This window comes from Zootoca vivipara, chromosome 1 (genome assembly GCF_965207765.1).
Source record: "Zootoca vivipara chromosome 1, rZooViv2.hap1.1, whole genome shotgun sequence".
Lineage (NCBI taxonomy): Eukaryota > Metazoa > Chordata > Lepidosauria > Squamata > Lacertidae > Zootoca > Zootoca vivipara.
Genome location: NC_142582.1, coordinates 7,896,721 through 7,913,944, shown reverse-complemented (window position 1 = coordinate 7,913,944; position 17,224 = coordinate 7,896,721). Strand labels below are relative to the sequence as shown.

Here is a 17,224-nt window from a genome sequence, read left to right as displayed (position 1 = left end):
GTGGGGAGCTGGCAAAATTGTTCTCAGAGTTTTGGAATATGTTACGGTGAAGATGGCAGCTAGGCAGCCACTGAAAATTCAAGATCATTTTGAAACTTCAGCTCAGTATCACACCAGAAATGTGGGGCTGCTAAAGTTCTGCAACGGGAAGGAGCTGAGCAAAACAGACGAGTCTGCATAATGTGTATAAATGTTTCAAGCGCTTTTATTCACCTGGGTTTTAAAAATCATGTTCATTTCAGCCTTTTATAATCTCTCATGGAGTAAAAATGCCTCTTGCTTTGAACCGCTATAGCTAATCTGTATTGTATTACATGCTCCTGAGATGAGCCCTTTGTGCAAGAACGTAACATTTGCCCATACATTTTCCAGGTTCTTCTCCTGAGGGGTAGAAATTTGGGGGGAAACAAAAGAAAATAATGAAACCCCAAATGCTCGGGATTCCGTGAGGACTCCCACAAGGGAGTTGGAGGCCACATACATAGGATTCTTTGATATCATCACTTACCAATGCATGGCTTGTACATTATGCATATTCTGAGCACTGCTATCCAGAGCAATACGATTGGCCTTCAAAGTAGCAGCTAATAAATCCTTTAGGTGAAGTTTTCGCTCTAATAAAATAAACCAAGGCTACTTCACAGCAAGATTTATTAATACATCCAAAAGAAAGAAAGAAAGAAAAAATCATTTTCTCACACTATATACAGATAATACATACCAGTGTTTTATACACATATTACATCCGTTTTTACACAAGAATATACATAAAAATGTAAACTTCTGTATACAAAAAACCCTTAAACCAATTAAAACAAGGACCAGATAACCAAAGGAGACCAATCTTATAATTTTCATTGATTCTTTTTTTCCTTTTCTCTTTTTAATGGTAATACAGTACATTCATTGAGAAGTAAGAGGAACATGTGAGTCTTCCCATTTAAAAGGAGAGCACAAAGGGCAGCCTCATGACCCACCTCTGGAATGCTGCCTTGAAAATTGTGTTAAGATGCGGGTTTCTAGCCTCGCTGGAATTTGTCAGGGATACAGGTGTCGTTCTCGATTGTCCCCATCCACTCGTATTTGGATCTGCGGTTTTTTTGTGTGTGTGCGTGCATGCCAGGTCAAGTGAGTAGCTTCCCGTTAAGCGGTTGCTTAAAGGTTTTCGTCGCTAAGAAAAAGACAAATCAGCAGGTACTGGGGATGGGAACGCATGGGCGTAGGCTGCTAATCCTTGCTACCGTGCAGGAGTAACCACCCACAACGCGCTGCTACCTCACCTTGCTTTTCCCACTGCAACTTCTTCCGTATTACGAATGGCTGCCACAAAGCGGTTGTGTTAGGAGGCTTCTTCTGATATCAAGCTGTTAAGGACATTAGCTTTAAAATGACACAAATGCCCACTTTTTCTAGGACAACCTTTAAGAATAGACGAGAGCGCCCCTTTCCTTAGTTTCCCGGCCAGCCCAATTATTTGATTACTTCCTCCTTTCCAGCTTCATCTGGATTGCAAAGGTATTTTGGCTTTGAACGGCTCAAACCGGCCGTGTTTTAAACGTGTGTTCTTAAATCCCCACCCCTCCCATTTTGTACCTAAACACACTCGTCCATTCAGTTTGGACGTAGGAAAAGAGAGCTACGAAACAGTATGGTGTAGAAAAACGGGCCCAGAAATTCTTAGAAACGGTTCTCACGGAAGAACTTTCCGACTGAATAAAAAGTGTGACTCATTTGCGACATTTCTTTGAAAAAAATAAAAAATAATCGCACCCTTGAAAGGGTTGCTAATTGCGGTAGAACAAGGAGGCAATATTGTTTTCCTGTAGAGGCATCAAAATATACCATCTCCTCATTGAAACCAATGCTAATAAATGTGCAAGGAATACGTTGATGGAAGCATGCCGATTGTAGGAAAATTTGGAGGGAAACTCTTCACAGCAAAATGCAAATCTTTTACCATTTTAAAAATAGGGTTCAAATGAAAGGCAATCTATTACAATCAACAGGATCCCACACTAAGAAACAGGCACCTTCCTTTTTGACACCAGGAGTTAACAAATCAAATTCCTTGTTAAGAGACAATTTCAAATGGCTTTTGATCATTATAAATATTTTCTTCTTTCATTTATGACATATAACTGCAATTGCAGCTCGGCTACTCCAGATGGGACAGCATTTTGCTAAATGTCAGAATTGGACCAAAATCCATATAAAACATAGCTATAGTCTATCTCATGTATTCATGAATTTAGAATGAGATAGGGGGGAGGGGAATTGCATACACATATATATATTTATGCCCTGAAATAGTGTGTTTTTAATATATACATTTACAAATACAGAAACATTTAGCCCTACAATATTGACTCTTTTGTTGCGCATGGACACAAGGGATGTCGGGGGCCAGAAGTTACTTTTAATGCCCGGGGGGGGGAGATACAGATTAGATGGGAAGCCCTGAGCATTGAAGCCCAGCAAATGTAAAGGGGTCATTGTACTTCAGAACTGGTTATGAATTTTAGTGAGATTTATATGCTATGGAACGGGCTGGATCGTCTATTGAGAACTACAGAAATCCAATTTAGAGGTGATTTTTCCATGACCGTTTGGCTCAACATTTAAAGCTTAAGGTGAATTACATCTGGCTGCATAGGAAAGTGGTTCACTGGACAGTTAACGCAACTGAGCTCTCCTTTCTGCATGCATCCTTTGTCATGTGCTGAAAAATAAAGATAGATAAGCCATGGACCACTAGGATGAGACCCGCTGTAATGATGTACATTCTGAATCATCCCTGTCCTGCTTAATCTTTTCGGCCATACGAACAGGTCTTTAGTTTAAAACGAACACAAGAGGGTCTAATATGAAGAACATATTTGCAGACAAGCAGCTGTGTAACACTAAACTGAACCATATTAAATATCAATGACCCAGACTTTATATTGCCTCCATTCAAGGTGGAATTTCAGGTCAACTTCCAACACCCCAAGCAATGTATTTAGTAGGTCTCTGTAAGAACTGGGGATTTTAAGAGGAAACAGGCCACTCTCTTGCACGCCCTGAAGGAAACGAAGGAGTTTCTCAATATATTTGCACAAGACTATAGATGATAATAATAATAATAATAATAATAATAATAATAATAATAATAATAATAATTTATTATTTATACCCCGCCCATCTGGCTGGGTTTCCCCAGCCACTCTGGGCGGCTTCCAACCGAATATTAAAAACAGTACAGCATCAAACATTAAAAACTTCCCTAAACAGGGCCGCCTTCAGTTGTCTTCTAAATGTAAAATAATTGTTTATTGCCTTGACATCTGCTGGGAGGGCGTTCCACAGGGCGGGTGCCACTACCGAGAAGGCCCTCTGTCTGATTCCCTGTAACCTCACTTCTCGCAATAAGGGAGCCGCCAGAAGGCCCTCGGTGCTGGATCTCAGTGTCCGAACTGAATATATATATTTGGGTTTATTTATGCTTTGGCATAATAAACCAACAAGACATGTGCTTTGAAAATAAATAAAAAAAGTTGATTGGTTAAAGTGACTGGCTTTAAAATTAGCTGTTTTAAGCAAGACTGGACTTAACTTGGACCGTATGAGTGGGAGCTCCTGTCTGGTTTGTCAGGACTGGGACAGGGCCAGATAAAAGAGGGGGCACTGAGGGGAGGGACAGAGCTATGGAAAAGGAGGAGGGAATCTGGAAGGTAGCTTAGAGGGCTTTCATATTAGAAACAAAGGCAAATACCAACAGAGAAGTCCATGCGAACAAAAGGAGTGGCCATCAAGCAGTAGTTTTAAGTCATCCCAAACCCCCTCAAATGGAACTAAAATTTCAGCTTTCTACACGTAGAGCTTTATCCCAGACACATACTCATTATAACCTATCTTGTATATGTGTGCCGCATGTATATCTCGCATGTGGACACAAATATGCACACACAGCTATAGAATTAGAAGTCTCACATTCATATTATCTTTTCTACATGGAAAGGGCAATTCCACATTCAGCAAACTGATGCCACATCTGATATACAACTCTCTGTACAGGTATACACAAAAGGAGTCTACACTTCTCCATAAATAAATTTACTCTGGTACTTCCCATGTTCTCCAGCTCACAGGAAGCAAAGACCATAAACAACCCCACATTTCCTCTTCTCGCTGCATGCATATGTACAAGGAATATGATGTTCATAAAAATAATCGGGGGGGGGTATTGAAAGTGGGGGGCGGGATCAGGCTTAAGAAATATATATATATCTCCTGTTTTGCAATGAAATCTGTCCTCAGAAACCCTGTAATATACATGTGTGTAGGAAGAGTAATTTGGGTGAATGGAGATGTTTTAATGACAATGATTTTCACAGCACCAGAAACTTTGCAGCATAGAAGGCATAGCTGTTTTACAGCTTGGATATTACAGTTTTGTGTATCCAAATGAGAAAAAGGACTGAGCGAAAATGGTTTGGGTCTCTTACGCACACTTTACGGACCATTGCAGATGCAGTACTGGCTGGCTGCTAAGTGAAACTAGCAACATCAAGAATGGGCCTTGGGACACACTTTCCCTCCCCACAACCTTCCTACTCCCTAGAGCGACCCCGCCCCCAATATCCTTTTACAGCACTTAAGCTGTCTTTCAGCACTTTAAAAAGCTGTGTTTAAAAACACTAGACCATAATTCATTCTTACATGCACGATCCTCAGACGTGGGTGCTTTCTTTCCCCCTTCCGGCACAGCTGAGAGAAAATGATCAGAGGTATTTGATTCCACTTTCAACAAACTGTGATTTGTCATCATTTCTGAAGCTGGACAAAACCATGGTTAGCATATAGTTAATGCTTATTGAAACAAGTCAATTTCAGACAATGTCTGAAGTAGTCGGACGTGCACTCTGGGGTTTAAGGTGGCTGATTTCATAAAGCTCACGTCCTGTGGTCAGAAATACTCAAAGAGAAGGGACTCCGATATGGATGGGAGTTTCTTAAAGGTGAAATATTGAAGGCACAAAGGCAGACAAGTCCAACAAGAAGGGAAAGTGGAAGGCACCTAAAGAATCCAGTGTGTTTGGCTGCATAAGGAGCTTAGAGATGAGAGGAGATTTAAGAAGGGCATATATAGGAAGTGGAAGAAATGGGAAATCACAAATAAGAAGCATACACAAGTAGCCAACAGTTACAGGATGAATGTCACGCAGGCTCAGAAGAAGTAAGACGAAGAACAAGCAAGTGGTAAATCCTCTGTGTGAAGAAGGCAGAGAAATGCTATTGGGTGACAGAGAGAAGGCGGAACTGCTCAACACCTACTTTGCCTCTGTCTTCGCCCAAAAGGAAAGTGATGGCCAACCTGGTGACAACAGAATAAATGATGTAAGGAGGGGGCTGAAGCCCAAGATAGGAAAAGAACAGGTGAGGTACCTGCAGACTGGAAGCAGGCAAATGTTCTTCAAAAAGGGGGACAAAGAAGACCCCAGGAACTACCAGCCAGTGAGCATGCCATCGATACCAGGAAAAGGTTGTAGAACAGATAATTGAACAGTCTTTGAGCACTTAGAAGAGTATTCTGCGATTACAAAAGCCCAGCATGGGTTTCTCAAAAACAAGTCATGCCAGACAAATCTCATTTCTTTTTCATAGAGTTGGGTGTTTGGTAGATCAGGGGAATGCTGTGGATGTAGTGTATCTTCACTACAGTAAGACTTTTGACACAAGTCCCCCATCATATTCTTGTGGAGTCATTGGTAAAATATAGACTGGACAAAGTAACTCAGGTGGATTTTGTCAGGTTGTCTGGTTGACTGACAGAACCCAAAGAGCGCTCAATCCGGGGGGGGGGGGGAGTGACAAGTGCAGTGCCGCACGGTTCTGACCTGGGCACACTGCTCTGCAACATCTTTATAAACAACTTGGATGAAGGAACTGAGGGGATGTACAACCAATTTGCAGGTGACATTGAACTGGGAGGGGTAGCCAACACTGCTGAGGACAGAATCGGGATTTCAATAGGGACAAATGTAAGGTTCTACACATAAGCAGGAAGCAGCAGCTCACACATATAAGATGGGGGACACCTGGCTTATGAAAAGGATCTAGGGGTCCATAGTGGACCACAAGCTTAACATGAGTCAACAGTGTGATGCAACAGCAAAAAAGAAAAGAAAAAGTTAATGCTATTCTAGGCTGCATCAACAGTGGTGTCCAGATCAAGAGAAGTAATAGTTCTGCTCTTTTCTGCCTTGGTCAGACCCCACCTGGAGTACTGTGTCCAGTTCTGGATGTCACAATTTATGAAGGATGTTGACAATCTGGAATGTGTGCAGATGAGGGTGACCAAGATGATCAAGGGCTTGAAACCAAGCCTTATGAGGAACAAAGAGAATTGGGTACTTTTTGCCTGGTTAAGAGGAGACTGGGATATGATAGGTAAAGATAAAGGGACCCCTGACAGTTAAGTCCAGCTGTGAATGACTCTGGGGCTGCAGGGCTCATCTCGCTTTACAGGCTGAGGGAGCCAGCGTTTGTCTGCTCCGCAGAGTTTTTCCGGGTCATGTAGCCAGCATAACTAAGCCGCTTCTGGCGCAACAGAACACCGAAACCAGAGCACTGCACAGAAACGCTGTTTACCTTCCCGCCGGAGTGGTACCTATTTATCTGCTTACACTTTTTTGTGTGCTTTTGAACTGCTAGGTTGGCAGGAGCAGGGACCGAGTAACGGGAGCTCACCCCGTCGTGGGGATTTGAACCGCCAACCTTTTGATCGGCAAGCCCAAGGCTCAGTGGTTTAGACCACAGTGTCACATATGATAGCCATCTTCAAATATATAAAGGGCTGTCACATGGAGAATGGAGCAAACTTGTTTTCTGCTGCGTAAGAGGGTAGGACCCGGAACAATGGCTTCAAGTTACAAGAAAGGAGATTCCAACTAACATCAGGAATAACTTTAGTGTAATGGATTCCCTTGGAAGATGGTGGACTCTCTTTCCTTGGAGGTTTTCAAGCAGAGATTGGATGGCCATCTGTCATGGATGCTTTAGCTGAGATTCTGGCATTGCAGGGGGTTGGACTAGATGACCCTTGGGGCAGAGGGATCCCTTCCAATTCTACAGTTCTGTGATTTTACGATTCATAATTCTGGCTTGATTAAAACAATACTTACTACTGTTCCAGATTTGAACACTGGCCATATTTGGATGATCCTATCTTGGCTTAGTAAGTCAAGATATAAGTACGTATTTTGTCCAGGCACGTAGCTCCTCCCTTCCAATTTATTGGGGGTTTGTCATTGACCCATTTCAGATGTCTGTATCTCGATAAGCCAAGATATGAATGTTTTTGTCTGCATCCACAGCCCCATTAATTTTTTTCTTCAGGAAGACTCTAATTAAACATACCGTAGTTTCCTGCTTTATTCAAACTGGAAAACTCCGGTTATTAGCTTCAGAACAAGCCAGGATCCTAAACCATCTCCAGACCATGGTTTAAGCTCCTCATTTGTTCTGAAGCTGCTAACAAGAGTTTCTCCGTTTGGACAAAAGAGGAAACTGAGGTTAATTAGAACCTTCCTGGTATGGTTGCTTAAACTGTGGAATGAAAAGGCTGTGTACATGGGCAAGAGGCTAGTTCATTTCTCGGCTTATTAAGTCAAGATATGATCATCCCAATCAGATGATTTACAAACTGCAGTTGGTTGAAAATGGAAGCAGATGCTTCCAGCCTCGTTCTTGTGCCTGTGCTGGAGGAGAAGAGAGCTAGATCGTGCACAAAATGTTACAGTTTAGTGTTACATGCAAACCACATATTTGTGTTTAGTGTTACGTGCAAACCACATGCTTTTTTTGTGGTTAAGGCTATCTGCAGTTTCCTTTAAATTAGAATCGGAAAGGGTACCTCAAAGTGAGTTTGAGAACCTGTCTCAAGGCAAATCCTGGATGTGCCTTAACAGTGAGCAGTACCGGTGCTGACAAACTGCTTAAATACCATGAAAGGAGGTGAGGCATGCAACTTTTCTCCACGATGGGATGTGTCAGGGGGGAAAGAAATGTGCACAGCCTTCTGCAAACCATGGTTAGCAAGGAGCCAGAGTTACACCCACACTGGCCCAAGTAAGAATTCCAGTCCCCTCAAATTATCAATAACTAAAATGGCTATTAGAGTAGGGTTCTTTGGGGTTGAAAGTAGCATCAGTCCTGTATAAAAGCCCCAACCAAGCATTTTCCAGACACGTGTTATCTCCTTCTGAAATACACTATATAGAGCTTTGATGTGAACATCTAATATGGAGACAAAAACCCATCTACCATGAGGGTTCAAAATAACCTGATAACAAGGACAGTGTTTAAAAACGGGAGGAAGAAAACTCTAGAACTACCCTGACGTAGTACAAGTAGGTTCCCATGGCTGACATTCCCACTAGATATACTAGATATATATCCATTTTAAATTCTCCTTCATCAGCACGTGCTTTATTTATCTAAATTTGTAAAAGGCTGTCTTGGAAAAACGGCATTTTCTGTCATTTAAACGGGGCTCAATGCAGTTGGGAGTCAAGAGATTAGAAAACAAACCAAGCAAACGAGCAACATGATATCAGAGTTAGCCTTGGAACAGGAAAACTGTATGTAGTTTGGTTATTTGAACAACGGTGAGCACAAGAGGAGCCCCAACTAAGGGATCACATTTCCACGATATATTCTATCACCCCTCAACTACTTTTCTCTTTACAAAGCAAAACGAAAACGGAAAAAGCCCCGTAACCTACATACAAGATACACATTCATGTATCACACATACAGTTCCCCCCAATGCATATTTTGTGTGTATACAGTAAACATACGTGCACAAAAGATACCTAAGTTCTATTTATAAGTCACAGTGGGAATTCCTTTGAGAGGAACGGAGGGGGGGGGATTTCCTGAATAAGACACTGCGGATCCCTAGATTTTAACATTTCAACCTTTGAACTTCCAACTTGCAGAGCTAACTGAAAATGAATATATTTGAAGGTCAAGGGGAAGGGAGTCTTACAAACTTGGTTCGCAACTCCCAGCTGCAGTAATTGGATTTACCCTGTAAACTAAAAGCCCCTAACCATCATAGGTACAAACCACAGATAAAATTATTGCAGAATAACAAACGTCCTCAAGAGGAAGAATAAATGGGTCAAGAAGGGTTTTATGTTTTGTCAATGCGAGATACCATCCCCCCCTTATATGTTTTAGATTTTATTTATATATTTATATCTGCAAGGTAGCAAAGAATAGCTGTACACCTTGACACGGCAGAGTTCCAGTGTAAAAAAGGTGCTTCGTTGAGGGTGAGTAAGGGCAAATTGTTCTTCTTCTTTTTATATAAAAAAAAATGTGTATCATTTCATAGCTATTAAAACACATATGCAACATAATTCATTACACTCAATAGCTTTTTAGTATAAAACTTATAATTTATGAGGTGATGTTAATAGCATAAATTAATATACCTTTTCTCTTAAAAATCTACAATAAGTATTCTGAACACGCGTGGTGCAGGCAGGGAGGAAAGGGAAGGGAAGGGGGTGTCCTTAAATTAAAGCTTAAAGCTAAGCATCATGGGGTGGGGTGGGGGGAATATTCTATACGGTGGACTTGAGCACAGCTCCCACAAGAGAACAGCCACCAGGCCATGAGACCCAGAAACGAAGTCACTTTCTGGTGCCCATGCTTCGATGACACTTCTCCTGCAAAAATTTCTTTTTCGCAACTACTTTTATTTTTAACTGCCTTTATTTCCATAAGGAATCCCTGAGACATGCCCAAAACTGGACAGTGATCATCACCATTCAGAGAAACTGGTTCAAACCTCTGGTTCAAACAGAAACGAGATACTCCTTAGCATAACATAACTGACCATCTTTTCAGGCTGGATCCATTTCCTAATTTATTTGTTTTCTTAAAGATGCTAAAATCCAGGAGTGAGCTGACTGTGGGATTAAAAAAAAATGGGGGGCCCACCAACCAACAAGACGGTGAAGACACACCAGCAGACCAAGTTCAATGTATTAATCCAGCTCATACAATTTGCAGAGTGTGTGTGTGTGTGTGTGTGTGTGTGTGTGTGTGTGTGTGTGTGTGTGAACACATACATGCATGTGTGTTATTAGGGGTTAGAAAAGAAGAGTTGCACTGAATTATTATTATTATTTTTCTCTTTTTTCAGCCCTGAGTTTTCTCACTCTAGTTCTCTCACATTCTAGGAAAGATTATTTCATAATTATAGACTGTGTAGAGGGAGGGGAAAAAACCTTCCTTATGCTGCCCTCCAGTGGCAATGCAAAGCAGGTTCCTTTCTTATGCATTTACCACGTGTTCTTAGTTCTAAACTGGAAAGCTGCGATGTACACAACCAAAAAAAAACAGGGGTTCACGCAGCAGATCGTTTACAACAGACATAAAATAAAGCAAGTTAATAAGTTCTTACTTTCAAACCTGGATATCAAGAGGAGAGAACCACTGACTCTAACCTCTATCTTTTTCTTAATGCATAAAATACTAGCTTACACAAACAGTAGGTGTGTTAAACGTTACTATTTGTCTTTGTTCATAAGGCAGGGTTTATTGAGAACCAACAAACAGTTAAGCATCCTGGAGTAAAGATTTGGGGGGTTCATACAAGCACCACACCTTTAGCAGGCATTCTTTTCAAGCGATTTCATTAAACTTTCTGAAATGACGTCCCCGAGGGACATTCCTACTTTACAGGGAAATTACTTTTACAGGATTTTATCCTCGCACATCACCTTGCTTAACCACATATGGAAACATCATGTTCTCGATTAATGAAACTCATGTCATGACACTAGATGCAATCAAACTCCTTAAAAGAAAACGAATTCACAAGAACAAGAGATGTGAAATAAAAGTGAAAGAGTCATAAACCAAATTTTGCTAGGAACCTTGAAAATTCCAGCCTCTAACAATACAGATTATAAAGAAATTATCCGTGCAGTACATTTGTGGCCCATAATTTAACTACAAGAGAACACAAGGGGCAATGTTTTGAAAGGGAAGATATTAGTAACATAAGCAGCATTAGGAAAATGCAATGGAGAAACAGGATCTGTTGCAAGACACTTTTGAGACGAACAATGGTATTTCCTTAAGGGAAATATGGAAACTGCAAAATCCTGCTGTGAGATCAAAACAGGGCTAACCCTAACCCACGCTTCCAAACCTGACTGGATTATAGTCTGTCTTCCACCTAGATGTGTATCTACCTGCTGTAGCCTCGCGTATTTTCCCACTATGTCACATGCAGAAGACTGGTGTTTTTGCGTTAAGTTATACGTGCAGGATTTTGCCCTGAATGTGAGCAGAAAGAACCATGCTGGCTTCTTTTTAAAGACAGGCTGTGAACATCACTGAGAAGTAGCAGAAAGGTTTGCTGCAAATTTTGCAACTGGTCTGTTTTGCATTCCCAGCCTGTGCATTTTGCCTTCTGGAAGCAACCTCTCAAATTGCATGGAATGTGGTCTCGGAAGGTCCCCCAAACTTTTTAAGAGGCTGCAACAGGCATGGGGAGGCTGAAAAGCCCTTGCACATGCACAGAAAACACTAGTCTTCAGATTCCAATCATCCTGCCGTATTTTCAGATACTGGAATAATACAGCACCAAATGATATTTTAAATAAGTTTTGTAGTTTGTCAAACCAATTCACTTTCCTGTGAGAGCTAATCACTTATTCAATTTGATTGGAAACAAAACAGGGGGGAACTGAACAGGGCTTTCCCCCCCTTTCCTATTTAGCACAAAAGCCAGGGGTTGTTTGTTTGTTTGTTTGTTTTTTGGAGGGGGGAAATCATTTCACAATACACTGTGCACTAAAGTAGAATAAAGAAAATGCAAGGAGCTTTTCTTCAGCTCGTTAACTGACTTAAAACAGATACATTACAAATATAATTTGGAACACACTCAGATGTTTATTATACAGTTCAATTTCAAATGCAGGGTAGGGATTTCACAAGGTTAAAAAGCATAAAAATGTTTTCCAGCAACATGTACTTTTATTTCCAGGGGCAAACTCCCTGATCCTCTCAAAATAATAAGCACAGCTTTTTAAAAGAAGGCAATAGTTCAAATTTATGGGATTCAGACAGGCAATTCCTGGAACCCTCCCCTGCCCAAAGGTTTGGGAGGAGGAGGATGCCTGTACCAGATTCTCACTTGAGCACCATTTGAAAGCAGAATAGAAAAGCTAGACAGGAAACAACTGCTTCAGTCACAAAGAGAAAGTTGAGCTCCCTCTTCATCCCCCATAGCAGACCAAATTAAAATACTCTACTAGAGTGTGCCTTTCTTCTCTCTTCGTATCTTTTTAAATATATTATAAAAAGTAGATGAAATTATATACAGTCCAAACCTCTTACCATAAAATATAACGAAGCCCTGCTCTTAGGAGTAGAGGGCCGTTCCAGAAAACAAGAAATGATTGCAGGGATCAAAAGTGGACTTCATGAGAAATAAATGGCATAATCTACTTTTCATTTGAGAAACAGCACAGCTACAAGCCCTGTTTAAGGGGGGGCGGGGTGGAGCAGAGACCTTGTAGCTTGCTTGATAAAGAACATTTTGTGGGGGAAGCAGTCCTTAGTCTGACAAACTCCTTGCAGTTTGATTGCTGTGGATCTTCAGAGGCCATGAAGTGATAACAGTAGAATCTCTGACTTTGAAAATGTATTTATTAGCAAGACCACTGATTAGAGATAGGAGAACACCAGCACTTTTCTTTTTTTCTATTAACTTTGGTAGCTTGTGTTGTTTAGCATGCCTGTTCTTTCTTCTCAGACCTCACTCTGCACATAAGATTTCTAAAAATATCTAAATATTCCCAAAGTATTATGGAGCACCGTAAGGGCTCACGGCTGCTGTAGGGATCCCCAGAAGCATCAAGTATCTGGAGACGGCTACAACTTTGTAAGATCACTCAGCAGTTCTGATCTCACATTGGTTTGAGTGGGAAAAGGACACAATTCTGCCAGTTCCGGCTGAGACTTGGCTATGTTAAAAGTAATGCTCCATTGGAAAGTGCCAACCCAACAACACTACTATAATAACAGATCTGCTTTAGGGATTAGCATATGCTTTATCTGAGCAGGTACACCATTGCAATTCATTACAGTACTCAGTTCTGCTTTCTGTTCTACATACCAATGATATATATTTTTTATTTAAAACTCCCCACTGTCATAGATACTCTGAACCAACAAGTACAATCTCATGTCCTACAAATTCATCCTTTCTTCCATTCAACCCAATTTCAAAAACCAAATTAGCTTGCAGTATGAACGGTCGCTGGTTTCAAGATAGTCTCTTTCAGAACAGGAAAGAAAAGGGGGGGGGGGACAACCTGTCATGTACCCATCAAATACACGCACGCACACACACACACACAAATACACACACAAACCCCTGCACTCAACAGAGGAGGTTAAGAGCCCAGTGTTAAGCTGACAGAATTAACAATTGAACTATGGTGTTGGTTTAAGTCTGCAGTGCCCAGTTACCAAATCAAAAGGTTGATCCCCCTTTCGTGCCATTTGCATTCTTTGAAATAAATCAACTCCTCACCTCTTGCCCAGATGCTCACAGGACTGGATACTCTGATTTGAGCCTTAGGAACTTGCATTAGTTATATTTGAGGTATCATCTCACTTTTGGGTCTGGAGTCCATTGTATCTAACTTCTCATTTATCGGTCTAAGGCAGGACTAGGGAGTCTGCGGCCCTCCAGAGTCGCTGGGACTCCTCCCAGTTTGGACCAGCAGCAGGCAGGATGGCCAGCGGTGAAGGACTATGGGAACTCAAGCGTAGCAACACCTAGAGGGTCACAGATTCCTCATCTATGGTCACTTACATCCGGGATCTGTGCTGTATTCTTTTTTATCTGGGATATTTTTACTGGCTAAGTATAACAAAATCTGCCAGGAGTAAATGAGCACCAATACAGAAACCAGCACATAAGATCAAGAGAGCAGAGCAGAGCGATGGGGGAACCCTGGTCTGCACCGAATCAGGACTTTTTGCCCCCTCTTTTTTTTTTTAAATTTAAATGACGTCTTTAAAAAGGAGATGACAAAAAATCAGGAAAAGAGAAGTGGGCCAGGGTGGGGTGAGAGGGAACGTAAGGTCCCCCAACTGCCTGAAATTTGCAGACAGACGAGAGCTCAGCTGGAGGTGGTGAAGGAAGCAGACGCATTATTGGTACTAGTAGCTGTGGCACCTGTTACTGTGAAGCCTGTGGGAGGCGCTATGGAGCTGTGGCTTGGCTGCAGGTCCTTGGGGATGCCGCTGTGGGAGCTCAGCTGGTGGCCAAAGGCGGCGCTGAACTGAGGGAGCTGTTGCTTTGGGGAAGTGGAGGCCATGAGTTCAGAGGACCCGGGGCCCATGCCACTGAAACTGGTCTGCGGCAACCCCGGGAGCACGCTGGAGCTGTTGGGGGTCACGGTGGCGAAGGCAGGCTGCGTGGTCTCTGAGTGCGATGTGCTCGGTGGCGTGGACAGGGAGGTGGAGAGCAGGTGTCCGTCGGCACCGAGCAGGTTGCTGAACGGAGAAGGGTCGCCGAGGTTGACGGGGAGGCTCCCCCAGTGAGTTCTGGGGTTCACCACGCCACCGAGCGGCACCTCCAGCTGCGAAGGGAGCAGGTGCTGTGCTATGATGGGCATCTCTGCGGAGAACGTAGCTGCCAAGTTATCGCCAGAGTAGGAGGTGGCATGAGGGGACGTTATATGGTCACTGTAGGGCGACGGCACGTGCTCACTGTCATAATGGCTTCCATGGGGTGAGGAGTGTGAATGGTCACTGCTGTATTGCTGTCGTGAGGTGATTAGGTCGTCTGCCTTGCTTAGCAGCTGGGCAGGGTGTGGCCTCTGGGAGGCATGGCTGCCATCGTGAAGTCCTTGAAATTGTCCTGGGAAGGCTCTCTCCCCAAGCCCACTCTGACTTATCAGAGGGGCAGAAGTAAGGCCAACGTTGGCTGGGGCAGAGAATTGCCCCTGAATCTGCCCTGCCAGGGGCGTAGGTGGGTTGGATAAGGTAGCAGAGCGGAGCAAGCTATCATCCAGGTCCAGGCTAGAGAAATTCTCGTCATGCACTATACGCCCATTCAGCAGCTCACCTAGATCCGCGTTGACTTCCCGGCTCAAGGACTGAATTCCTGAAGTTTCAGCACCCGTGGAGAACACCCCTATCCCTCTGTCCGATAGTTCTGGAACCGGCACACCGTCTGTCTGTGTGAGCACTCCTATAGTGCTCAGGCACTCAAGAGAAGTCACAGCCTGCAAGGCCCGTTCCAGCTCCTCTGCCTCTTCGGTCGTAGGGAGGAGGTCTCCATTTTTACCTGCGTTAAATTAAAAATATGGTAAGCGGTTGGCATACCTCCCGTAGGTGCATTCGATGTAAGGGATTAGGAGACAAGCTGCCAAGAGGCTTAAACGCGCTAGAGACTTATGGCCAAATTAGACCTCACACCAAACACAATAGGGACCCAGGTGGCGCTGTGGTTAAACCACTGAGCCTAGGGCTTGCTGATCAGAAAGTTGGCAGTTCGAATCCCTGTGACGGGGTGAGCTCCCGTTGCTTGGTCCCTGCTCCTGCCAACCTAGCAGTTCGAAAGCACGTCAAAATGCAAGTAGATAAGTAGGAACCGCTACAGCAGGAGGGTAAACGGCGTTTCCATGTGCTGCTCTGGTTTGCCAGAAGTGGCTTTGTCATGCTGGCCACATGACCTGGAAGCTATACGCCGGCTCCCTCGGCCAATAATGCGAGATGAGCGCGCAACCCCAGAGTCGGTCACGACTGGACCTAATGGTCAGGGGTCCCTTTACCTTTACCTTTACCTTACACATAATTGCATGGATGATGTGGTGGTGGTGGTTTTTAATGTGATGAGGGATGGAGGTTCTCTTTACGGGGTCCCCAAGGGCACGATCAGTATTGCACCTCAAGCACTTCCACTTCAAAAACAATTCATGCAATTGGTAATTTACATGGATAGTAGAACATCCAGTTTGAACTTTAGCCGTTCATTTGTTTAATTAACTTTATATGTGAGTGCATGAATTTATTTCCAGCCCACTGGAAGTATTATCAGCCTGTTAGCGTGAACTTACATGTCATAGGGTGGCTGGAGTGTTTGTCTACCAAACAAGGCCATATTCACACAGACAGTTTGATTACTTGATGACCCAGTGGCAACTTGCATGTGTGAAAGAGCTGCCAAGGCAGAACTTTCCTACCACTTCATTTTGCCTCAACAGCAGGCTTTGTTTCTGCCACGGCCTGCTGCAAGTCATCAAATGCATAAAACAAAATAAAACTGAGCGGTGCACATGCAAGGCCTTGGTCGGAAAACTTTTTATTACTGACAGGGAAGGCCTGCCACAGTTCAGAAAGGAAGTTTAAGTGGGTTGAATACAAAGAAGAAAGCTCTCCCCTCTCAAATGACATTAAGATCTTCAGAGAATCGTTTTGTTTTAGAGACAACATTCTTTCAACTGAAAATGCAACAGATAAAATAAAAACAAGCAACGTACATTGGAACATTATTTGTCAGTGCTATGTTTCTTCCATGGGATCATTGCAGAAAATATGTAATATGCTATCTACTGGAGAATTTGGTATCCTGAGACTCGGTTGGATTTTTAAATGCTGATAGTTGATGTTTTTTAGATTAGAAACAAGATTAGGGTAAATTGTTAATGCTAAAATGTATTAGAATGATATAAGAAATAATATGAAAACTGCCTAATTTGGATTTTAAAATGGACCCAACAATCAACAATGTTAATTAAAAAACGATAGTAAGAATATGTTTTGCTTTTTATGTTTTGTATGTTTTGTATTTTTGTTTTTTGTAATTTTGTTTTTGTTTGCTTTTTTGTGATCGTGTAAAAATCAATAAAAATCATTTGAAGAAAAAAGAAAAAAGGAAGACATGCAATGAAAGCCATCAATAAAAAAACACAGAAGGGTTTTCAAAAAAGAGCATGTTAAAATTATATTAACTGATGGTTAAAACAGGCTTGTAAAATGAAAATGGGATGGTATTAAAGTAATGGCAGAAAAAAACAAAACAAGAGGAGCCTACAGATTTACAGAGACAGGGCTCTAGAGCTAAAAAGTCCCTGTCCTTAGTCACCCCCACCTTAAGTTCAGAAGGTGGGCCAGGGAGGAGGACTTGGAGGAAAAT

The 17,224-nt window shown here is 42.5% G+C and overlaps 1 protein-coding gene across 2 annotated transcripts in view; it reads right to left on the bottom strand.

The window, feature by feature from the left end:
- Window positions 1-634: 634 nt before the first annotated feature.
- INO80D (INO80 complex subunit D) overlaps window positions 635-17,224 on the bottom strand; it is a 44,900-nt gene continuing 28,310 nt past the window's right edge. For both annotated transcript variants that reach the window (XM_035137759.3, XM_035137777.3), the window contains exon 11: window positions 635-15,373. In XM_035137759.3, coding sequence (XP_034993650.3) covers window positions 14,202-15,373 — 1,172 coding nt within the window. In that variant the 3' untranslated portion in view covers window positions 635-14,201. The remainder of the gene's footprint in view (window positions 15,374-17,224) is intronic.